At 37.1% G+C, this 26,789-nt stretch overlaps 2 protein-coding genes across 4 annotated transcripts in view; both read right to left on the reverse strand.

Annotated features, from left to right (window-relative positions):
• Positions 1 to 26,789, reverse strand: part of Sema1a (Semaphorin 1a) — a 1,123,890-nt gene that overhangs the window by 706,623 nt on the left and 390,478 nt on the right. The window lies entirely within an intron of this gene.
• Positions 1,968 to 3,267, reverse strand: LOC141484951 (uncharacterized). Its single transcript, XM_074180672.1, has 3 exons — positions 2,773 to 3,267; positions 2,495 to 2,713; positions 1,968 to 2,437 (listed from the first exon to the last, which is right to left on the reverse strand). Exons 1-3 carry the CDS (start codon positions 2,941 to 2,943, stop codon positions 2,210 to 2,212), a joined length of 618 nt encoding a protein of 205 aa, XP_074036773.1. The 5' UTR covers positions 2,944 to 3,267; the 3' UTR covers positions 1,968 to 2,209.

Consider the following 26,789-nt stretch of genomic DNA (forward strand, 5'->3'; position numbering starts at 1 on the left):
TATGCCTGAAGAAACTTCATTGTCTTTTTTCCTTTCTTTAGAAGTTTCTTATATTTTCTATGTATTGATAAAGAAGTAGAAAGGCAAAAAGCTTTTTACTGAAAGCTAATCAATCCTAAAAATATTGCCACATTTGATAATTACCATCGTAATTCGAAATCAAAATTAAAATTGTTTCGCCCCCAACTGACATGTCCTCTCAACAGAATATACCATTTTTATTCTAGGGATTATTTCCAACAAAGTATATGTTCTCACGAAGAACCAAAGCCATTCGTTCCGCAAAATGCTTGTTTCGGGCTTACTTTAATGTCAGAGGGGTACAACCACCACTTGAAATAATTATGTCTAATTTATTATCGACTCAAGTTTCAATTTGTGTTTCATACGAAGATTGTATAGTGCGCGATCTAGCCATCCGGGTGGGTTGTTTCTGTCGAGATATCCATTTAATTTTGAATGTGCATTGATGATAAATTATTCTATGGTTGGGTAGGGTGGTGTCGCGTTTATTCATCGCGTTAATTTATGGTAGCGAAATACTTAATTACAAAAGTGATCATTAGGATGCGAATTTGATGAAAACTTTTCGATAATCGGGTTTATCATACGTGAATTTCTCATACGCCGGTAAAATTCTAGTACCGAACCGACTACAAAATTCTAGAAAGGACCGTTACCGATACAAGCACGTCTTCCCGAACCGAGAGGGTAGTTCTGAAAGTGATTCGAACGTCTAAAAAAGAAATTCAAATAGTGGAAATAAATTAAGCGTTAGTCACAAACAACAGATGCTCTGGATAATTCAAATAAATGTCTAGTTATTTTTTTAGACTTGGCCAAGGCTTTTGATACGGTTTCTCACGAAAAATTGATAAAAAACTCTATACTTATGGAGTTCGAGGCCCGGCAATTGAAATCTTCAAAAATTACCTGTCACATAGGAAATAAACTGTCAAAGTTGGCAACAGCATCAGCTCTCCTCGGAAAATCTCTATTGGTGTACCGCAGGGCACAGTTTTGGGAACCCTACTATTCCTAGTGTACATCAACAGCATAGCCGAAATTAGAAACTTCAGAGGCCATCTCATCTCATATGAAGACCATACGACCATTGTTTATAAAGCAAAGACATGGCGACAAGTATACAACGAAGCCGAAGAGAGTTTAGAAAAACTACATATATGGCTGAAAGACAATCTACTTAACCACAATGTCTCAAAATCAAAATTCATAGTATTTTCCCTATAAAGTAACCAACAACCCGATATGCAAATGATTCACATTCATAAACCTACTTGCTCAAAAACATCATGTAGCTGCCCAAGTATTGAAAAGGTTAAGAACTTCAAATATCTTGGACTGGTCTTGAACCAGCACATGAGATGGGATGAACACGTTTCTCATATGATTAAAAGACTCAGGCAATTAACATATAAAATGTATAATCTAAGATGTATTTTAACAATTCAAAACTTATTAATAATATATAATTCACTGATTGAATTAGTCATTAGATTCCGTATCACAGTATGGGGGGATCATTCGAGAATGTATTGCATAATATTCAAATCATTCAAAATTCTTTGATTAAAATTATTTTCAAAAAATATAGACGTTTCGATACAAAACAGTTGTATACCGAAACCAAATTACTTGACGTTTAAAAGGTTGTATGCATACCATTGTTTCGTTCGGATATTTTCTAATAAATCAAACTATTGCCCGGCAAGATCAAAAGATACTAGATACACTCAAAATTTATCACTACACCGATTCAAGAAATGCCATACACAAAGAATCTATTATTTTGCACCTAAATTGTATAATATACTGCCAAAAGAAACAAGGAAAATTTCAAACTTCAAAATTTATAAATAATTATAATATAAATATAAAGGAATTTATCACTACAAATGATATTCATTCATTCATTCATTATGAGTCTACTGAAAAACGCATCACTATAAGAAATGGTAGGTATAATTCTCTGAACTAAATTTATAATATATCTAATAACTGTAAGTTACTAAGTAACTATGCTCCTTGGTTCTATCATCCTACTATATTTGTCTGATGGCATTACGTACCCATGGTAATAAAATAACCTAATATTCAGAACACAACAATTTATTCCACCAACTTTCTCTGCTTTTCATTTGTCTATCGTTTTTTCCTTTTTTTTAATTAGCAGTTGATTTTTAGAAGCTCAAAAAAATCGTTCAATACCTTTAGGACGCAAAGACATATAAAGTCTTAATAAAGGCAAAGCGGAGAACTCTTTTTCATCCACAACTGTAAATTTCTTCGATACACCAGTTTTACTTTCCGGTACGTTCACTACCATAACGGAATCCCGGTCCTCTATATCCGATATCTTCATATTCAAAAGTTCCTGACTTCTGCATCCTCCAAAATAACCCATAATCAAAACAACCTATAACAAAAAAAAGGAAATAAATACACACAAAAAGGAAAATAAGAAAAAAATTACCTTATGCAATAAATGAATATCATTAGGAGCGTCCTTTAGGAATCTGATAACATCTTTAGGAGATAAAACAGCAGACTTTTTCGGCTTATAACTCTTACTCTTCCGTTTCAAAAAAGCCTGTAGTTCATTGAACTTGGTATCTCGTTTCTCATGTATAGTCACCATCGATTTTAGCATTGACCATTTAGTCCATAAAGAATTCGGACTATACGTTTCTGACTGAAACGAATAAACACAATTACTACCAAATCTACCGAAAAACATAGAAAATTCCTTACCAGTTCTTGAAAATATGCCAGAAATACAGTTTCAGTGACATCTTTTGGCATAACATTTTTCAGTGTCAGCCAGTCCAGATATATCTTGTATTCTTTTTGGTATACGGCTTCACTTTTCGATGGAATTAATGATTCTCTTGCTTGTTCAGCTTTTTTCAAAATATCCTCCATTATATTTGGGGTAGAAAACACGTTTTCACCGCAAACACAGCTTGATAACAAAGTTCTGTTTATAAACAAGTAACATAGCAACAAGAAAACTCTACTATAATCAACGGTACCTGATTCAAATATACCGGAAAGGTAATGAATTGGTACATTTTTCCGTTTCAAAAATGAACAAAATTTTATTGAAATCGGTCAGAAATAAAATTATCTATGTACCACGTGAATTAATGAGCCTTAATAACCTCAGGCAATTGCTGTCCCTCGGGCCAGAGGCCCTCGGGACGCAAACTTTGCCATCGGTAATTAAGGCCCTCCTAATTCCCTTGATACATAAATAACTATAATTTGCCCCAATACTATATAAAAACAATCAGTTCCAATCCCATAAAATATAGATTTTTGTATTAAGCTATTGCAATGCACTTATGTATGACAAATATTTTATAATAATAATAATAATAATAATAATAATAATAATAATAATAATAATAATAATAATAATAATAATAATAATAATAATAATAATAATAATAATAATAATAATAAATGCGGGGTTATAAGCAGGGATGGCCACTAACACCCTTGGCCTTTGGTGAGTTGCGACACCACTTACCCGAGCAACTGGTGCAAAACCGGACCGGCAGCCCAGGCGCACCCGGGAAGGAGAACTCTATTCTTCCTTCGGTGCCGGCCGTGGGTCCACAGGGCTAACCACCCGGTGGACCCAACACTTGGTTCCCAATAATCAAGGAAGGGGCCCCCACAATCGACCCGCTCGGAGGGGTCAGAGGCAAGGTGGTGGGGCCCAAAACGATGATTTGCCTACTGATGACAACCCTGGCAATGAAAACGGACGTTTTGAGTGGACGCATGAACTAAGAGATAGCCTTATGCATTGCTACGAGAGTAGTGAGCCCGCGCGAAGAGGGTACATGGCGAGATTGCATGCTCTGTGGTGTGAAACACATCCGGAGCATGCCGCCTTTTCCGCCCAAAACCTTAGGGATTACGTATCCTATCTTCGGCGGCAGGGCTATATAGCTCCTTTCCAGCCTGCTAACGAAGTGGTGGAAGTGGCAGTTCTACCACCCGTTGGCACGGCTGGAGAGGAGACCAGCACCATACCACCAATGGAGACGACAATCAGAACACGCAGGGCGCTCCACAGGATTAAGCCCCTGAAGCCACAAGAACTGGCTCGTTTGGATGCGGAGGTTCATAGTGTTCTAACAGAAGAGGCTGACATCTGGCAAATCAACACCGCCGTGTATAACGTCGTCCAATCGCTTTCCGAATCGGAAGGACGAAATCCCGGCCTTGCGGTTCGGAAGATTGAACGGCGTGTACACAAGATGGAGGCTAAAATCACGTCGGCGAGACAACACGCGTCTCGTATCCAATGTGTGATGGATTACAGGGCAGCCAACAGGCCTTTCACGCCCGCAGTGCGGCGAATAGCCGCCAATCTACGACGTATCCATCACACTTTGAGCCAAGGCGTACTGCTGACCACCAAACAGCACTGCCTTGATAGGATACGAATGCTAGTGGCTGCTAAGAAGTCACTAGTGAGGCGAGCGAGAAGTATCGCGGAAAACCTTAGGTTCCGCGAGAAACCTTCTCGCTTATTCCAAGAGCCTCCACGTGTTGTGGATAATCCGCCGACCGCTGATCAGGTGGAATCCTTCTGGAAGGATATCTATGAACACCCGCAGCCACTCAACTTAGACACTCCAGCCCTAGCGCAGTTCGAAGCTTTCAACAGAGAGCTTCGACAGCCTGAGCCCAATGAACTGCGCAACCCGATAACCCCGGATGACGTTCGAAGGGCCCTCGTTGGTTCCAAGAACTTTGCTGCTCCAGGCCCAGATGGGCTGAACACTTATTGGTGGAAAAAACTACCAAGTACCCACCACCATCTGGCCAGAGTTTTCAACTCATGGCTCGATGGAGAGCAGCCGATTCCGGATTGGTTTGTCGAGGGGCGGACCGTTCTTATCCCCAAAAGCGGAGATTTGTCGATTCCTAAGAATTACAGACCGATAACATGCTTGAATTCGTGTTATAAGTTGTTTACAAGCATCTTATACACACGAATACTCACCGCAGTTGACCGAGTGTTCGAACGGATATATGAGCAGAGAGGGTCGAAGAGAGGAGTCGCTGGATGTAAAGAGAACCTGCTCATCGATAGATGTGTAACGCAGGATTCGATACAATATAAGCGTAACCTCTCTATGGCCTGGATCGATTACCGTAAGGCATTTGATACAATTTCGCATGAGCTCATCTTGCATTTGCTCAGATGCCTTGCGGTACCCGACAACATAGTGAGATGCATTGAACAACTGACACCACTTTGGCGAACTCGCTTCACCATAACATCTGGTCAAGCAAGAGTTCAAACAGGGTGGGTCACTTTCAGAAGGGGTGTATTTCAGGGTGATTCCCTCAGCCCCCTTCTATTCTGCATCTCACTATTGCCATTATCCGTTGCGCTCAGAAAGACTCGAGGGTATAACTGTGGCACCCCCGGAAACCGGAGGCACAAGGTCACCCATCTGTTTTATATGGATGATCTTAAACTTTATGCCTCTGGAGAGAAGGATCTCTATCAGTCCTTGAGGGTGGTGGAAGAGTACACGCATGCTATCGGTATGAAATTCGGGATAGACAAATGTGCAATGGTTCATCTCAAAAGAGGACGATGCGGGGACTACGGAGAGGATGTGCAGCTCGTAGATGGAAGAATCCTACACCATCTGGATGCCGGAGAGACGTATACTTACCTCGGGGTGGAACAACGCCACTCACAAGAGGTAACTGCAGTGAAAAACTCTCTCCGCGGCAAGTATCAGCACAAACTTCGACAGATCTGGTCATCGGAACTGTCGGGGAAGAACAAAGTAGCTGCAACAAATATGCTTGCCGTTCCAATCTTACTCTACTCCTTTGGAGTAGTGAAGTGGACTCGGGAGGAGCTGTATCAACTCGACGTAAGGACCCGAAAAATGATGCATCTCTATAGGAGTTTGCATCCCAAATCGTCCGTTCCACGGTTGTACTTCCCCCGACAACAGGGAGGTCGTGGACTTTTGAGTTTGGAGTGTCTACATGACAGAATGGTACTGGATACAGCCTGTAAAGTCGTCAGGAGTTCGGATCCCCTTCTCTGCATGGTCCGTGACCATGAGAGAGCAGGAATTGGAGCATTTCTCCTTAGGGCAGCTGCTCGAGCAGCTGATGAACTCGGTATAGTTTTCGACTATGAACGAGGTGACTACAACTCTGTCACCGAGTTGGAACCCGTTCAGCAAAAAGCTCAGATAAAAGCCGCAGAGATCACCTTACTTCTGCAGAGACACAGGGATAAGCCGATGCATGGGGTCTTCTTCAATAACATTGAAGACCTTGGCTTATCAAAGCGCCTGACGTTCGCTTTTCTCAGGTCGAGTGGGCTGAAGTCGGAAACTGAGGGGTTCATCATGGCTTGCCAGGATGGTGTCTTCAACACCTTAGTCTACCGCAGTCGCGTGATGGGTATAGAGGTTCCTGACACAAGATGCAGGGCCTGCCGCGAGGCGCCCGAGACCCTAATGCACTTGCTATCAGCATGTCCAGCATATGCGGTCTCGGCCTATATCCATCGACATAACGCGGCCCTAAGAGTGCTATATTACCATCTACGGCACTCTTACGGTATTGACGAGACACCGGTGTTGCCCTACGCTCCGGGGGATATTGAATCCGTTGTGGGGAACGAGAAGTGCCGAATTTATTGGAACTATTCGTTTCCCACCCTCAGGCTCATACAAGCTAATAAGCCTGATGTAGTCCTTCTCGACCACCAGACCAAAACGATATTTGTCGTGGAGTTTTCAGCTCCTGGCGAGACGAATATCGTCAGAAAAGAGGAGGAAAAACGGATAAAATATCGAGATTTTCTCTTCGAACTCCGCAGACTCTATCCAGATCACTCTGTCAAGATGGTCGTTCTGATTATTGGAGTCCTTGGTGGAATGATGTCTTCTCTACTCTCGAATCTCAAAATCATACCGGCTTACCGCACTAAGGCAGAAATATTAGCCGCACAGATGCAGAAGGCTGTCATTCTTGGCTCACTGCGTTTGCTCAGGGCACATGATTCTCGGACCCAATGATCACTTACCCCACGGTGTGGGGAGTGGTCATTGGTTGATTATGCTGGCGCGCCCTCCCGAATGTATCGGGGCTTCGGGGGATAGGGCCTGACCAGCGCACACTACGGTGGAAAAAAAAAAAAAAAAAAAAATAAATGCGGGGTGGAACAACGCCACTCACAAGAGGTAACTGCAGTGAAAAACTCTCTCCGCGGCAAGTATCAGCACAAACTTCGACAGATCTGGTCATCTCTATAGGAGTTTGCATCCCAAATCGTCCGTTCCACGGTTATACTTCCCCCGACAACAGGGAGGTCGTGGACTTTTGAGTTTGGAGTGTCTACATGACAGAATGGTACTGGATACAGCCTGTAAAGTCGTCAGGAGTTCGGATCCCCTTCTCTGCATGGTCCGTGACCATGAGAGAGCAGGAATTGGAGCATTTCTCCTTAGGGCAGCTGCTCGAGCAGCTGATGAACTCGGTATAGTTTTCGACTCTGAACGAGGTGACTACAACTCTGTCACCGAGTTGGAACCCGTTCAGCAAAAAGCTCAGATAAAAGCCGCAGAGATCACCTTACTTCTGCAGAGACACAGGGATAAGCCGATGCATGTGGTCTTCTTCAATAACATTGGAGACCTTGGCTTATCAAAGCGCCTGACGTACGCTTTTCTCAGGTCGAGTGGGCTGAAGTCGGAAACTGAGGGGTTCATCATGGCTTGCCAGGATGGTGTCTTCAACACCTTAGTCTACCGCAGTCGCGTGATGGGTATAGAGGTTCCTGACACAAGATGCAGGGCCTGCCGCGAGGCGCCCGAGACCCTAATGCACTTGCTATCACCATGTCCAGCATATGCGGTCTCGGCCTATATCCATCGACATAACGCGGCCCTAAGAGTGCTATATTACCATCTACGACACTCTTACGGTATTGACGAGACACCGGTGTTGCCCTACGCTCCGGGGGATATTGAATCCGTTGTGGGGAACGAGAAGTGTCGAATTTATTGGAACTATTCGTTCCCCACCCTCAGGCTCATACAAGCTAATAAGCCTGATGTAGTCCTTCTCGACCACCAGACCAAAACGATATTTGTCGTGGAGTTTTCAGCTCCTGGCGAGACGAATATCGTCAGAAAAGAGGAGGAAAAACGGATAAAATATCGAGATTTTCTCTTCGAACTCCGCAGACTCTATCCAGATCACTCTGTCAGGATGGTCGTTCTGATTATTGGAGTCCTTGGTGGAATGATGTCTTCTCTACTCTCGAATCTCAAAATCATACCGGCTTGCCGCACTAAGGCAGAAATCTTAGCCGCACAGATGCAGAAGGCTGTCATTCTTGGCTCACTGCGTTTGCTCAGGGCACATGATTCTCGGACCCAATGATCACTTACCCCACGGTGTGGGGAGTGGTCATGGGTTGATTATGCTGGCGCGCCCTCCCGAATGTATCGGGGCTTCGGGGGATAGGGCCTGACCAGCGCACACTACGGCTTAAAATCACACCGGCTTGCCGCACTAAGGCAGAAATCTTAGCCGCACGGATGAAGAAGGCTGTCATTCTTGGCTCACTACGCTTGCTCAGGGCACATGATTCTCGGACCCAATGATCACTTACCCTACGGTGTGGGGAGTGGTCATTGGTTGATAATGCTGGTACGCCCTCCCGAATGTATCGGGGCTTCGGGGAATAGGGCTTTTATTGAAAGGTTACAAGAGATACTAATCTAACCTAACAAATGGCAGAATTCAACGTTTGCGCATGACAAGTGAAACACACAATTTCTGATTGGTGTAGAATTATATTTCAAAGTTTGTTGTCGGCAGTTTTATTGCGACTGGCGGTCGGTGTATAAATATATATATATATATATATATATATATATATATATATATATATATATATATATATATATATATATATATATATATATATATATATATATAGCACTTGAGCCGGTAAGTGAATTTTCAATATTCCCATCAGTCCTCGATAACAACGGACATTACGGGGGTGCTTCCAAGAAAAAAGAGACAAATTTGGATTTTTCAGAGCTGAAATTTTTTCAGGAAAAAGGTGTACCTGTAGTAATTTGTAGGTTCTGATCACGAATCTGAAGAAATGTTCAGCCTATTTTGTCCCCTAGTATGATATACCGTGAAAATGGGCTATTTCATCGCGACTGGCGAGCAGTGTATATCACTTAGACCAACATCGATCAGCCGGTAAGTGTATTTTCAGCATTTTCATCAATCCTGCGAGTTTCATTATTCTACCTTAATGATTACGGAAGTTGTGGAGGTGCTTCCATGAAAAGTGAGGAAAAGTGAGACTATTACATATAGGTATTACCATATAATATGGTAGAAGGTAACATATTTCTGCTAAAACGTACTTTATTTTTTCCTTCCTAGATCACGGAAGTCATAAGCTCATTCAATATTCTAGAACGTTCGAAATGATTGAATATTCAAATTTCAACTTGGATAGCAGAGAGATTGATTTTTCAATATAAATAAATATTTTTTGGTAAATTTTGTTTATCAATATTTTCATACAACGTGTTTATTAATCAGAGCAGTTTATTCGTGCCTTGGAATTTCTGAATCAATCTACACGTTGTATAAACTTCACAAACAACGTTCTTGGTATATTGTTCTCAACTTCTTTAGGTATCGAAACCCATCTACCCAGAATAAATTAATTGAAACATACATTTCCTCGGTTCAGCCCACCACAAAAGCTCGACAACAAAGGGCAGCAAGGAAGCAAAGTTCTCCTATACAATCCCTAAAGCCTAGTTTAATATTGCTCATTTTATAATTCATTAGGTGCTCCGGTACACTCCTAATTGATATACGTTATAACGGATATAATGGAAGGAACCGCGGGAAGTATAAAATCTCAACCGTTCGTTAATCAACTTCAGCATAGTCTCTATTATATCATATATCAAATATCTCTGTTAGTATATTGTTACATTTCAGTTTAGGGCTTTGTTCAATATAAAGACTCCTTCATTTTAGAGAAATGCTCGAGTTATTTTCAGACTAGTGTAAAATGACAATTCTGTATTGTTTGACTCAATACTTGAACTCGAAGAAATATGAAATTCCTAGAAAAATTATATCAATGATCTTGTTAGTTGTTATTAGAAGGGACTCAAGTCTTAGCGAAGAAGAAATGCAGAAGTCGTTACTTTCCTTCATCTCTTGAGAACCCTGTAGCCAGGTCAGAAACCGACTAGGTTCAGTTGTTTACTCCACAGCAAAATTTTGTCTCCTTAAGTCAATTGATTTCAAGCATGATAGAACCCTATGTATAACTGCAGGTGCATATCTGACAACTCGTATTTAAACTCTTCTCGCAAGAACTGGAGAATCGTCGCTGACAACTAAAAGAGAGGTAAATGATGAAGATCCGTAGTACTTTTATGAACTACACCTTACGATTCTATCTCCACAAACTTTATTTTCAAAAAATATATCACGACATGTATCGCTATCACAGTAGCTTTTTCGCAGTGAATGACATACTGACTGACATCATCAATTTGTTATCACGATGTAAAAAACTAGAGGTCCTTTATACTGAAGTATGTCATTCTCTACGAAAAAGCTACTGTGATTGCGAAACATTTGATATATTTTTTGAAAATAAAGTTTGTGAAGATTGAATCGTAAAATATGCAATCCATATTTTTTCTCTCAAATAAATCCCTTTCACAGAACCAAAGTATCCTTTCCAGAAAGAACCGACAAATATTTCAACTTTTCAACTCATCCCCCATAAACATTCCAACTCCAATACCACTCTATATACCTTCAAATACTGACTCCCAAACAAGTTCAAATAAAGATTTGTTCAAAAACCGTTTTTTGAGATAATGAACTAATTTTCAAACTATCTGTGAATATTCACCGATTCTTCGAGAATTTATAAAAGAGTAGGAACAGCAAACGTCATCTTTTTCACCACCAAAATATGTTTTTCCGTTAACCAGCTATCGCACCCCTACGAACGATAACCCTCAGAAGTCGAAACTTGTGCGAGCTAAGGACTAACGAGTTCTTACTTCTCAACGTGTGATTCTTCTTCTAAACTTTGCAATACAATTTTCTAAACTATCTGAAATAAAATAGGTACAGCGTAAAAAACTGTAACTAAAGTGAGAAATCATCAAATAGCACTCTTCAGAATGACTGGTTAAATTAAACAAAAGCTTCCTATTTTGGAGAACTAAAAAACATCCTTTCCAGATCGAAAATATCAGTGTTTATTTGTGAAATATTCCCTTAAACTAGAATTGTCGAATTTTGTTTTTGGCTCTACCGATTTCACTTCGAATGATATAAAAAGGCGAAGGAACTTTCAATACGTTCATATTCGTTATAATCTGATACAAACCAAATTGCAATGCGACATTGTGTTTATGAGATGTTATCATCAACTCTATTTTTTTAAATACGGATAGCTGAATTTATTAGTCGCTACAAAAATCGATGAAGAAAACGATGTTCTTCATGCTGAAGTGTCGTCCTGGGTGTACATTCGTTCAAATATTAACACTATGACGACGTTTCGGCAATATCTCACTTGCCATATTCATGTACTTTGCTTGATAGCTGAACTTGAAACTGAAGTAATCCTTGTCGATTTATATGTCGTCGTAGTCTGTAGTTGTGGCATGGAAAGTGCTGATTGGCGGGCGGTGTGCCTGTTTGGTGGATAGCATTCTGGTGGATTGGGGGTAATTGGGTGGTGTGACAAAAATTATAGTGCTTGACAAGCCTTGAAGAATAGCCATAGCAAAACATTTCTTGAGAGTTACAAGACCAGTACATGACACAAGTCTTTTTGATTGTTTCGAAAGTTGAACATAAGAGTGGTATGACTACTACAAACAGCCCATCTTACCCTTCACATATATTCGGTTAGCATATTTAAAGATTGGCTGTGAATCGAATAAAGTGAAAGGACAATTTGTTCAGGTCAGTCTCGACTTACCTACACTGTAGATTAATGGACTGACATCTATCAGAAAATAACTATTCCCCTAGCTAATATCACAAAGGGGGTTGGATAGTATCCAACAGGTGACAGTGCAGGAATCTTCACAGAAGTATTTCCCTCATATGCTGTTGGCAATACCGCTGCTGAAATCGATTTTCAATTATAAGAACAGGCAGACTTGCACACTGGTTTCGGGCTATTTGGCCTCTCGTCAGCACAAGATAGTGGCCATCTGCAACCTAAAGTTGAAGATATTCCATAATTTAACATCGAATTCCTTTCAAAGTATCATTCCTCTAACCAAGCTGAAACAATAACTTTGTCACCTCTCCACCTGGTAAACCAGGGACTGCATATGCAAAAGTCGACCAATTCCTCGTGAAAGGAAAAAAAACTTTGCACTGAGGCCAAACAGCCCGAAACCAGTCTGCAAGTGTGCCCATTCCTATTAATGGAAATCGATTCCAGCAGTTGTATCGGCAACAGCATATGAGGGAAATACTTTTGTGAGAATTCCTGCACTAACACCTGTTGGATATAATCCAAAGCCCGTCGTGGTATTATCCAGGGGAATAGTTGTTTTCTGATAGGAGTCAGTCCATTAACCTACAATGTAGGTGAGTCGAGACTGGCCTGAACAAATGATTTTTTTAGTAAATTTCATGTTTACCCTGTAAGATATAGAAAGTTCAGATATTTATAGACTATTGGCTGATGATTTCATCTTGGTTGATCAAACTAGCGTTGATTATAGTGACACAATTCTGATATGAGCATTTAAAATAATTAATTTTTGGTCTACAATTCACATTCATAATAATTTCAAGGAAAACAAACTATTATTGTTAATACCGCCAGGAGAAACGAGCATATGAAACAATCTATTCAATCATTAAAGTGCTTCATAGCTCCCTTTCCCTCCTATCTTCAAATCTCTCTGAAATAATTTATATTTTCAACTCTCGGCATATTTCCAACCTCGCCAGCTATTGTTTTCTTCTAACCATGGTTTATTTTAAATTAAAACTCGACCTCATTTCAATTAAACGTTATAGAGTAAAACACCCGGGTAAAACTGATGAAATGAAGTTGCCGAAGGCCTGTGTAAACTGAATACCTTTGAAATCGTTTCGACGTGACGCTTCAGAGAATTAGATAAATGAAAAACAAAGGAATTATTTGGTTGTTCATTGAAAAATTAGTCCTAAATACTCACTATCAAATCATTCTACGTTTTCAGCGCACATACCTGAAACAAAAATAGTAAAATAAAAAAAAATCCACGAGTAATTCAGTTCATTCTCAACAATTTCATTGAGAAATGTAATTATCAGTGGAATAATGATAAGATATGAACATCATATAATTTGAATCTAAATATATTAGATTTTTCAACGTCAAAATTTCAACCACCTTGTTCATTATACTGGAGACTACCAGACTTATATCAATCCAGTCTGAAACCATTTTTTCGTAAAATATTGCCAAACAATATTGGAGATTTATTTCAAAGTTAACCATGTACTAGGGATTGCATTTCTCGGGAGTGAAAAATATTTCATTAAAAAAATCCAGGAATGGATAGATTAATGAAAATGTAGCTCATGAAAAATCACAAAGAATGATGGGTTTGTAGTGTCTGTAGATCCAATGCAAACATAGTAAAAGGCGAGCGCCAAAATTGACAGATTGAACATGAAGTAATCAAAAAACAATACATTTTTTCGAAGAAACTTGTAGAACTTTTCAAACGTTTGAAAAAAACAAATTTTTTGTTTGTTCTTCAAGTCTGTAGCATCAATATTAAACAAGTTTCATTAGTTCGGACTTCCATTATCTGATATTACATAAAATTATTTGGAATCCCTGAAAGAACTGAGAAAAATTCTTTAAGGGATTTCAAATCATTTTATATAACATCAGACAATGGAACTAATGAAATTCATAATGAAACATTATCAAACACCTTCACACGAAAATTAAGCAAGTTATGAAGAATATTCTTCTTCTTCTTCTTCGATTCAATGGCCTCAGCAACTAAGGCTATCCGGCCAGTTGGTAATTATGACGAATATAATGTTGGTCCCTATTTTTTCGGCAACAAAAATAATTGAAAATCACCTCCCTAATCACCACCCTATTCAAAATAATCATCACCACTTTACAATTCACTTTATTTTTTATGTACTTTTTATATCCTCTTGGAGTTAAACCGTTTCAAAATACTTAGTTTTGAAAAAATTAGGAGAACACTCTGAAAAAAAAATGCTTTTTCTCCAAAATGTCTGAAAAACTATTGATACCAAAAACGCGTGCATAATTTTCTTTCGTCAATGATATAGTTGATAATTTTTGAATGATGTCATTAATTGCATGACAACAAAAATACTTTTTTACGTCGAAATACATTCTTTCAGAATATTTTCAAAAATCCAAATTCAAATCTGTCAAACTTCTGCAGTATTCCATTAGTACGTAAATGAAGTGAATTGTAAAACGGTAACAATTATTTTCAAAAAGGGTTACAATTAGAGAATACAAGTTTCACTTTTTTTGATGGCTAAAAAAGGACCAAATTATTTTCGTAATGACTCGCTTAATATTGTCATTGAAGACTTTTATTAAAAAATAAAACTGAAAGTTATTCAAGCACTTCAAAAAAAGGGTTCAGTTTCTCCAGAATATGCATTGTTTTTTCAACTTCACGTTGAAAAAATTTCAATTTTGGCATTTGACGAGTAAGAACCAATATTCAACAACCTATTTTTATGTTTGTATTGGATTTATAGACACCATATATCCACCATTCTTTTTGTTTTCTCATAGGATACATTTCCACTAAAAATTATTTTTTCGATAAAATACTCATCTTTTGATTTATTGGCAAGTTTACTGTTTACTTACGAAAACCAGGCCACCAAACGCGGACTGCGATTCCAAGAATTGCATTTACCGGATAACCTGCGAATGCGGAGAATCATACATCGGTGAAACTAAGAGGCCATTGAAAGTTCACATTGATGGGCACAAGAAACTCACACATCGAGGAGAAACCGGCAAATCCAGAATAGTAGAGCATGTTTGGACTCATCAAAACATCAAGTGGGCTCAAGCTGAAATCATCCACAAAGAGGAACACTGGTTTAGGAGAAAATTCAAAGAAGCCGCTTATATGTTGTCCAACAACGCATTCAGTCAAGCTAACGTAGAAATACGTAACATATGGAAGCCTCTAATCAAGCGAAAAACGACCAACTCCCGCCAAAGGGTGATCTCCCGCCAAAACCAATGAAGCGGAAAGAGGGAAGAGGAGATAGGTGAAAGCACTCGAATGACCTATAAATTAGCCAGATCTCGGAGGAATAAGTCCAGTTATCACCCGAAGACGATTGTGGATACTAACAATCGAAACGTTGTGACATGACATGGTTTGAAATCTTTTAATTTTTCTTTTTTCAGTTTTCATTAATATTTCAATTTTTATTTGTTTGGTTGTTGCTTGTATGTTATTTCTTCGTAATTTCAGGTTTTTGTTCAATAAAGTTGTTATTTTCGATTAATCTTTTTGATTTTTTTCCTGGTTATCAAATCAATTTATATTATATTAGACAATGGAAGTCCGAACTGATGAAATACACCACGAAACATTGTCAACCACCTTCAAACAAACATCGGATGTCTACCAGTGACTAAATTATATAAAAAACAATTTTCTCTATTCAGTTTGTATCACAAAAATACGGTTCAGTAGGGAATCGAATCAAGTCTTTCACAACATTGCTACACAATATAGCAAATTAAAGGAGTAAATTTTCACTTACATGGACATCCAATGTTTCGTCGTGAGGCACTTGCCTCATCGCCTCTTTAACGCCAAATATGGGTAACATTATAAGAATAATAATATCACGAATGAGTTCAACCTACTTATGTCATCGATAACACTACATAATGACATTCATTCGCCCATTCGATTAAATCCCAGCCATAGAAATTTGTTCAAATCGAAAGATATAATTGAATGTATATATGAAAGCAGCTATTTCTAGAGGGATTTTCTTCCAGTTTGTGTCTGAAGTTACTTCTTTTCATGATTTACATATCTTTGTATGGAGTTCATTTTTTTAAATTTATTACTTTCTTCCTTTCTTTGAAAAATCCCCACATAATTTTGGAGAAGTTGAAAGTCAAAACCTTTTTGTCCCAAAAATTGATTTCTAAAAATACACTCTTTTCAATTTAATAAAGTGAAATGGTACTTATGAACTAGATCAGTAAACTAAGATCACCAATTGTATGTTTTCCGAACATTTATAAATATTCAACCAGTCCAATATAACAGAAAAAGCGATTGCAGTGCACATTCGTCGGACATGCAAGAACAGAAGCGTTTTACAAGCAATAAAAGCGCATATAAAAGGAATTTATGAAATTAATAAGCGTTTTAATGTAGCTACAAGCATTGCGGTGCTAATCCAGTGCTGAGCCAGCATTACCGAAATTAAATTCCTCCCTTAATTTATTGATAGATTATATTTTATTTGGATATATATATTTGAACACATGGCGCCGCTGTTCGCGGCTGCATGGGATCGTGTGCTTAATGCATAATATTGGATATGGAGGGATGGGGGATGCTGTCAAGGGTGCGCACTGACGTTTTAATTCATCAAAATCAGTGATGGCCTCGGGACAATCTGCGAAACATCTGTATGTTCACGTTCCAATTCAACGAGGAAATTTAGTTGCGGGGCATAGGAAATCATTCTCTTGGAAACCTTAGCAAGTTGATTGACTATAAGCTGAAAACATAATCATGATGAATCGCAAGACATCGAATAAAAAAAACGCATATGGAAATAATCACTCATTGAAATAATTTTTTTTTGAAATTTCAAAAAAAATTAATTCAGATAATGTAAATATACAAATAAAATATGTCTTAGCCTTTAACTGAAATGTTCTCACCGTTATAAATAAACTACACTATCGTTTTTCCTACATGAAACATGCACTACAGGAAAATCGTTAAGGCCTCTCACAGCGGTGTCTGTGCGAAAGTAGCGATTCACATTGGATTGGAATCGCTGGAGATAAAATCTATTTGGAAAAACGTTTTCAGGAAGTTTATTTCACATAAACACAGTTCTCCAGATGAAAGAGTTCTTAAACAGTGAAGTTCGAGGTGTGCTGAGTTGAACCTCAAAACGGTGAGCAGCCACAGTCCGTCGCGTATTTCTGATATGTACCGCTCTTGGTGGAATCAAATGTGCCAAGTCACTTGAACACCTCCCGTGAAAGTATCTATAGAAGAGAGACAAATCTCCAACCTTTCTTCGATATTCGAGGCTATCGAAGTTGCACGTGATGTTCGCGTCTCCAATCAGGCGGATGACTCTTTTTTGGATGAATCCAGCAACTTCAATGTATGTTTGGGGACAGAGCTCCATACATAAGAACAATATCCCAAATAAGGTCTGATCTGAGCTTTGTAAAGCATCAAAAGTTGGTGAGGTCTGTATAGTTTTCTGGTTCGGAACAGTGTTCCAAGCTTTTGAGAAGCAGCCAAGACATATTGGTGTCCATTTTAACCCCCAACAAATGTATCGAAGCAGAAAGCGGAAATGTCTGATCTGACATTATCATATCCGGTTCGGAGACATTCATCTTCTTGGAGAAAACCGATGCTTGGGTTTTTCTGGCATTGAATTGAACCAGATTACTTTTACTCCAACTCGAAATCACTTCTAGATTCTCATTAAGATATGCAACCGCCTGCTGCCGCTGAAGATGTGCCTCCGTAGCCAATGCCCTGGAATCCAACAGGAATGACGAGATAAGTGTGTTGTCATCAGCAAAGCAATATATTGGATTTTTGGTTTTTTTCCAATAAGTCGTTGATATACAATAAAAAAAAGGTTGGTGACAATATGGATCCTTGGGGAACACCAGCGTTGATGGTAAAAGTATTAATTCTACGAGTTGTTTTATCATCAAGTATGTTCATCATATCAATTGTTAGTTTAACGTCTTCAATAATCAATCATAATTAACTTACTGAGTGGGAATATACAAATTGCGTGCAAAAAGAAGAAGTTTTATTTTGATTCTATGAAGTTAAACGTTTTAAAATCTATGCAGATGTGAAAACGCCATACTATTTCATTATCATTAGTTGCAAAAAAACTTTTTAATACTGAATGACTTACTTTATCAAAAGTGTGGAGTTTCGACATCTACATCAAGTATGTTAGATTAGAAAAAAATATTGTTTGTCACCTGATGATGATATATCGCACTAGTATTTCGAAAGGGACACAACTCAAAAATCAATATGAAAAAAATCGATAAATATTTCTTTATCGATCATATAAACTGTATCAAGTTGATACAGTATCATCTGAACTATATCAAGTTGATACAGTTTGGATGTTAATACAACTTGATACAGTTCAGATAAAGAAATATGTACCAATTTTTTCAAAGTCTCAACTCAAATATACCGATTTTTGAGTTGTGACATTTTAGAAATACTAGTGCGATATGTATTTCTTCAAATAGACGTAAACAATTTTTCTCCATCTCCTGAAGACGCCCACAGTTTTTTTTCAAGAAGAACTGTTTAACTTCATCTCCTAAAGACGCCACTCAGCTGGTGAAACGCGCGTCGAGAAAAGTATTGCATATCTGGTGATTGAGAAAATTGCTTGTTTTTAAATTTTTCAAATTTTAATAAACGTATCATTTATTCATCAACATCGACCCACACATGAAACTATAATTGGTGAAAGCGATAGTTCATAACAGAACACATACGCATTTGTTATGACCAATATTACTTATGAGAATGCTTTTCTTTTCAGTCAGGTTAAATTTGTAAACTACTCATTTCGCTTTGATCACCCTTATCATGGTATTCACCTACCGTCCATCAGTATGAGAGCTGTGCAGAATAACACGAATATTTCGATGTATTTACTATAAATTGTTGGAATGGTTTAGAGAAGTGCACAGATGTTATTTCGGCTATTCTATTGTCCTGTCAGCAGTTAGTGGATATGTTGTCAGTCCTATCCGATGTTAATTGAATTCACCTGATATACATTTATTCCTACAAATCAACTTCATCAAATTTGGGAAATGTTGGGAATGGAATAGATACGTGAGTCTTCCTCACGTGGCACGTGCAGTTTTACTTTTTAAAATTTGCAGCACTTTTTCTATTAAATAAAAAGGAGCAATGCAGACGGCAGCTCTCCGTCTGTTGGCACTATGGGTTCGTTCACAAACAAAACTTTATCATTGTACAGTAATTGAATGGTCCAAAAATAGGAGGGGCGCCACTGCAACTTTTAAAATGTCTATGTCAAAGAGTACTGACTTGGAAAGTTGAGCAACTGAATAATGACTAAATAGTTGTTATACCCAAAACTATGAGAGACTTTACCAGAAGATGTTATCAAATTGATGAGTGTTAATCAATAAATAAATAAAACATAGTTAAACATATAAACATTTGATATGAATAACTCTTCAATGGTTCAGAGTAAAGGTTCCCAGAAATTAGACTTGTAATTCTAATAATGATATTTAATATTAAATACTCCAAAAGGTTAATTGTTTAGGTAGATGTTTCAGGAAATTAATTTTCCCAGCGCATAGTACTATGTGGTGGTTTACATATAATCGTTGAAAAACATATACTTCAACCTGAGTGTATCTAGATTGAATGTACATTAATAATTAAAAATTTAAATGGTAGGATTTTATCCTGTATGAGAAATATACATATAAGTGAAACCTGTTCCTCTGGCGACAGCGCTCAGTACGGAATCCCAGGCTAACCAGGACTGGAGTGATGAGTAAAGCGATTCTACGATAGCTTTATTCTCTCTGAGTGCTTTTCAACTGTTCATCAGGCTGAACCATGGAGTGTTCAATAGAGCTCACTTCGGGCAAGTGAGCCCTATTGGAACAATAATACCAAAAATATCCTTGAAATGTAGACGTGGGTTAAACCAAAGCTTGGGAGATAACTAACCAGAACAGAAACCGTGACAATTCCCTGGGTGAAAATCCTCCGGGTACAACAACCCTATAAATAAATTGATGGATGTAGCTTCGTGGTAGGAAATCATGATAAAAAGAGAAATCAAAATTTCTACGATTTTTACTACTTTTATTTGCAACTAACGTTACTCCAGTTTCGTCCTATACGGACATTTTCAAACTTATACAATAAACCAACAATGATTCATTACATTCGTCATTATATACCACCCCTGTAGGTACTAATAGAAATAGAGTTACTTGACTTGATTGAGTACCTGAATTTACAGTTCACAAAGCGGATGTACCAATTTAAAAACCGGAGAGTAAAAAAATTGATTTGACCATTTAACAGGTTACATACGCAATGTTTATGCTTGTGATTTTCCAAGGATTCTAAATAATTGAGTTTGCAGCCCTTCCTTGCATAGTGCAGAATTTCCGTATCGTTTATATTCGGAAACTTGTGGTTGCATGCCAAGAAATGGTTTGAAAACGTCGAATGATTTTTTCCTAGTCTGAAGGACCTTTCATGTTCAGCATACCGTTTTTGGAAATTTCGGCCACATTGTCCAACATAAACACTATTACACTCCGGACACTTAAGCTTATAAACTCCAGATTTTTCCAACTTGTCGACTTTATCTTTGGCATTGAAAAGGAAATGAGATAACCTGGCCTGTGGTTTGAATGCTACTTCCACATTGTTTTTTCTGAAGAAACCTGCGATTATTTCTGTTGCACGGAGCATGCTCTGTGCAACATTGAATTGTAGGCTGCTAATTTATGACTGTCTGGATGGAAAGAATCGCTTGGGATGGTGATGTCTGTATAGCTAGGTTTTCTGAAAACATTGAACTCAAATTTATTCTGATTGTGTGTAATGACCAGGTCTAAGGAATTTATCTGTTTCTCTATTTCTGTTTCGAGGGTGAACTGAATGTTGCTATTGAGATTGTTCATGAATATCATAAATTGGTTCAGCTGTCGTGTATTATCCGTATAGGACGAAACTGCAATAACGTTAGTTACAAATAAAAGTGGTAAAAAACATAGAAATTTTCATTTCCCTTTCAACCTTATAAATTTTTTTGTTAGAAACTGTCCTATATTGTCGCTAGCAAGAGAACAATGAAAAGAAAAGATGGACAACTCACCTTCTGTGAAGGGTTTTATCTAGTAATAAAAAGGCGTTGGCGTGGTACAAAGTATTCAAACACCAAGTTGTCGTGAATGTTCAAAATAGGCATCTATCAAAAGCCAGGACGTTGTGGTTGATGATAAGATGGGTAGAACGGAATATCCACTAAGGATCATTTAACAAATTCAGGATTCGTCACCCGAACAAAACCAGAAACACCTATATGGTGTTTAGCTTCCGCGAAATCTACCATTCTAATTGATCAAAAAAGAATTCCTTTTTCTTCTTCTTCTTTTCAGAAGATAGGGTACTAGCGTTTCGACCTATCAATATTTGCATGTTCCATGCATATACGGACTAATCTGAAAAGATTAAAGTAATAGTATGTTTGGTTGTATCTAGTCCCAAAGCTAAATTTGCTACACTGACAAAAAATGAAACAATTGAAATTAAACGGAAAATACCAAAATAAAATTTCAATTCGAAGACACTCCTCGTTAATCTTATCAACAACCAAAACATACATCACCAACGAAAATTCTATTGAAGACAAACATCGAACGCCAAATGAGTAGGATATTTTCTTATTTAGTGATTTTATTTATCTACTTTTAATCATTTTAAGATCAAGACTGGTACGCAGTAAAACAAATCACACTTTCCACAGTAAGCAAAAATGCAAGCTGTAGCTCTTAAAAAAACAAATAGGGCTATAACGTATGCAGTTTCAGTGAGAACAACTAGAAATTAGAAGAGTTATGAATTTTTCTGATGGTGAATCGAGAACTTATAATTTTCCTTGTAGTGACAACTTGTAAAAATGTGATTAATCATTAAAGGTGGTTTTTGAATCGAAATTAGCAATGGGATTTTATAAGGTTTCAATGGATGAGGTTAGACAACCAACTTTACATATCAATGTTTGTTATTTTCATGTTCGCTGAGGGTAGGTTACCACGGAGTGAAATCTATGTTGCTCTAAAACTATTTTTATATACCTATTAACAAAATAAAGTACCGAAAATTTACATCATGTAATCATCTGCACCCATAACTATCGTACTCATTTTTCTTGTTAAATGTCTCAATGTACCATCATCGCTTTTCCGAACTGATCTGCATTAATCTCAGAAATAATCCGCAGCTCGATGACCCAATTCAATTCTCGAAAATTACTGAACCACATTCATTCACCGTATAAATTGCCATTCGCTAGACGTTTCGAATGATACTTTCGGATATGTTGAAAAATGTGGGTTGAGATGTCCATATAAGGATTAAGGGAGGTATTAGAGAAAATATATTATTACAATTCTTTGTTAAGGCAATAAGACCCAAAAAGACGGTAATTAGAGTTTTAGCTGTTTGTTTATGCGTTCGTGCTCAATAATCTCAAAAAAGTCTCAACCTATTCAAGCTTGATTTAAAATTCAATCTCTGATCAACATTTCAATATTCCCAACTTAAAAAAAGCAAGCAGTTATAATTATGTCATTTGTGTCTATGTTCATTCAACTAATTCTATGTTGCTCTTACATGAAACAATAACAGTGACATCGGACTAAATCTCTTGACACAATCAAATAAACTTTTCAACAAAAAATGGTTCAGGACAAAAAATCCTCTCACTGTTATGAATGTTTTTTAATTCAATGAGAGAGACTTCCAGAAACATATTACGAACGTTTCAGATAAAAGTTGAACCGGCACCGATAACAAAAAATGGTTATCGTTTCGAATTTACATTCCACGATTTTCGCGAAACTGGCATCATAACGAGAAAAAAGGGAAACTCCACATCGCGTTTCAGATATTTATGTAAATATTTGCGGTAGAAATATCATAAACCGAGGCGGCCATGGAATGTTTACTTTATTGTCACCGAATAGCGAGCACACTCTATTTTCTTTGCATTAGAGGTTATTTGAGTACGCTCAAATTGGACAGCCTGGGATGTAGTTCTAAACAACAAATATTAGGTAAGCGCTGAAGTGTGAGAGAACAAATGTTCGGTGGGTTATTATGACGAGGTTCCGACAAATGTTCACTGGTTGAAACGTACTTACAAGGACCGCGAATCTGATGAACATGATTATTATAAATATATGTTCAGAGGAGCTTGGCGACTATTAATGAAATTAAATTTCATATGAAATGTTCCTGTAATAAAAACGATATGATGAAGAAAGAAAATGAAATATTCGTGGAATGGTGTGAATATCCAATCATTGATTATTAAATATGGCGATATCGTATAATTTTGGCAAAGAGCACCGATTTGCACAAATATTTGGATTTGCATTGTTTTCAGGTTACTTCTCGTTGAAAATTCAAATTTTGGCTTTTAACGAATAAAAACCAACGTTCAACAATCTATCACACAGTTTGTATCTGGTTTACAGATACCATAAATTTATAATTCTTTTTGTTTTTCAATAAGCTACACTTTGACAAATAATTATATTAAATATTCATTTTTCTAAGTCAAAAATTATTAACTTCTTAGAACAAAAGTTTCTTAGATAATTTTGAGCAATGCTGATGAAATATTTTTCTACCTCTCAGGTAAAAACAACACCTGGTTCAAAGTCAGCTTTGAAGTAGAACCTAAATATAATTTTTTATGAACACCCGTACTATTCGTCAAAATTTTTTGGGAACAATGGCATTGACAAGGCTCAGTTTTTTGTTTGAACGGATCGCAAGTTTTCTGAAAACGTAAATAACAAACATTATTTTCAAATTTCTTCTAATTATCATATACAGTAGCAAGCAAACAATATTAACAAATCTATCAGTTCCTCAGTACCTATCTAACTCAACCAAAGTGCAACACACTCAAAAAACATTAACCTAACTTTTTTTCCAATAAACACATTTTGTTGTCACTAGGTAGGTACTAAAGCGAAAACTGTGAAATATTCTTATCCGATATTTCTGACCCAGTCACTTCCACCCCCCACTGAGTGTGTAGACATCAAGTTGACTATCAAACACCACTTGAAAATGTCTCCAAATTAGCGATCTGCTGTTTTTTCGAAAATTGTGAAACGTTAGTTTCAAAGGGGATCGCTGTTATGAATAAATCATACATTCACAGATTGACCGTGCGCTACTAGTTTGGAACCACTAACATTCATTACTATGTCATTCAAGTGTTCCAGATATTTTGTAGACGGTCACTCATTAAGTTGAATTTTTTTTATAGAAATGTAATACTTTTAAACAATATTCATTCCTTTCGATCATGTGGAATGTTATTGCGAGGTCAACAGATATGCAGATCCAATTGGTGGGTATGCTGAATTTATAGTAATGTGTATATGAAAAAAATTTTTTGGGGCATGCATTGCCAACGGAAGCCTGTTTTGCTCATTATGAAAATATCTGTCTCACTTCTTTACAGAAAAGCAGCTTTAAAAAAATCCATAATTTTCTCTGAAAGAGGAAACATTGACTATTTTCGATTACAAGCCCAAGTATGCCGTATTATCAAATATTCATAAACAGTAAATAACCTGTCTATTGTTCATTTACTAGTATTTAATGAGTCTTCACTGGTAGGAAGTATCTACAGATATTTCCTAGGCTTTCGATATCTACGTCATGATACTCTTTCCATCGAAGTATTCTCTTTTAGTCTGATTGTAAAGTTTATACCTTTTCTGGAATTCTGCCTCATCAGTAAGAAACCCTTCGATGACATTCTGTTCCCAATTGTTAGGTATTGTCAATTCCTTCTCAGACGTTCAAACAGAGACGAATCCAGTGATTATAAATTAAAAAGACGATAGCACAATCAGCAGTGAAGTTGAAGAAAATTTGTATTCAGATAGTGACTGATTAAAGTTTATTTTTGGAAAAGTGTATTATTATATGTATGACTGATGAACTATAAATTAACTAAAATAATAAATAAAATATGAAAAAAAATTACAAAGAAGTCATGTTCCATTTGCTATCCTAATTAGAACTATCCTAATTAATTCGTGAACAAAAACGATATTGTTGCTGTGAATTTATTTCAAAGAATTCTGTCAATTGCTACAGCCGAATTTTGAAAGTGAGACCAACGCTCATAATTGGAAAAAAAATATCGAAGATGAATTAATTTTCAACATACAACCACCCTGTTAGATACATATCAAAGTAATCGGTCAGGGATCTTACATAAATGTAATTAATTACATCCTTAGTTGAATTGCCCGCGACAATGGCTGGCGATAACAATCAATGCGGAGGCTATTGTCTGGAGAATGAGCCTGATACAAATAGAAGCATTTGTCGAGCTCTTAGAAATATTACAATGCTCAAAATGCCATTGTGTCTGGGAGACCATATTAAAATTTGATGATATTACGTTGTAATGTCTTACAAGGTGTTACAAGATAGGCCTTCAATATTGAATGCTAATGAATCGATTAACCATTTCGACATTTTCGCAGTGGAAATATAATTACTCTCCTTTGAAATGACTCAATTTGATCATCTGAATGATTTCTGATAACAAATATGTTCAATATATTTTTTATATTTCAGCATCTAATTTGCTCAACAAAACCCCTACGAGTTTAAATTGGCTGGGAAATGCGTTTTAACGTTTTCAAAAAACATACTTTGATGTGATATTACCACTTAAAAGTTTACTAAACCGCGACACGTGTTTCGCTATACGAAAACATCTGCATCTTCGGGTGTCACAATACGATCAAAGATGAGATCGTCACATTAGAGTGTATACATTATAATGGATTTTCTGATAGAACTGAATTCTTTCACAAACTCCACTCGTTATTGAACCCAGAGAGTTGAAAGGGTAGGTAATCCTAGCCTTGTGGTTTTATTCACGATTTATAATTGAACATTACAAAACTAGTATGGACAATTTCGACGTGAACATTCTTCCAAAATCTGTTCTTATCTAGTTTTCTGTTCTATTCTGATCGATAAATTATTTTCTTTTAATAATTTTTTAATTTTTAACTATATTAAAATATTCCATGATTTTTCATGAAACTGTCTTTATGAGCTCCACAAACAATAATTTCAGTTCGAAGTTCACGCCATTACTCAATTTGAATAAATAATAAAAGGGGCTTCTTGTCCTTCAAATAACCAAACGTCACTTCACGTCAAGTGAAAACAGAGATTTATGTGCTGTCATAATTTTAAGCATATTGAACAGTGAAAGTGTTGGTTGGAAAATGAAGTAGGTGACCTTTTACAAGCGTAGAAAGAGCAGCGCCCATAACAGTGGTACCACGAAAATCTTGATTCCAAATGTTCAGGTACCTATATTATTTTATATGGGTTGATTACAATGTTGCGTCATTCATAAAAACGGTAAGAGAATGGCAATCAAGACCAATCATGAGTCTTAGAAAAATGCAACGAAAGCGACTCATTTGGAAAATAAAAGTACTAGAAAACTGAATAAATATTTTTGAAGGGCATTTTTGCCAATACTTTTTGAACAACACGCGTACATAACAAAAATGTAAT

Source organism: Leptinotarsa decemlineata, unplaced genomic scaffold (assembly GCF_025532065.1).
Source record: "Leptinotarsa decemlineata unplaced genomic scaffold, Ldec_3_MD MMD2_tig00026299_RagTag_RagTag, whole genome shotgun sequence".
NCBI classification, from domain to species: domain Eukaryota; kingdom Metazoa; phylum Arthropoda; class Insecta; order Coleoptera; family Chrysomelidae; genus Leptinotarsa; species Leptinotarsa decemlineata.

Coding starts and splice junctions, on each gene's coding strand:
- LOC141484951 (XM_074180672.1), bottom strand. CDS start 2,943: ATGGAGGATATTTTGAAAAAAGCTGAACAAGCAAGAGAATCATTAATT. Junction 2,714..2,772: donor TGGCATATTTTCAAGAACTG/GTAAGGAATTTT, acceptor TATTCGTTTCAG/TCAGAAACGTATAGTCCGAA. Junction 2,438..2,494: donor ATATTCATTTATTGCATAAG/GTAATTTTTTTC, acceptor TTTTTGTTATAG/GTTGTTTTGATTATGGGTTA.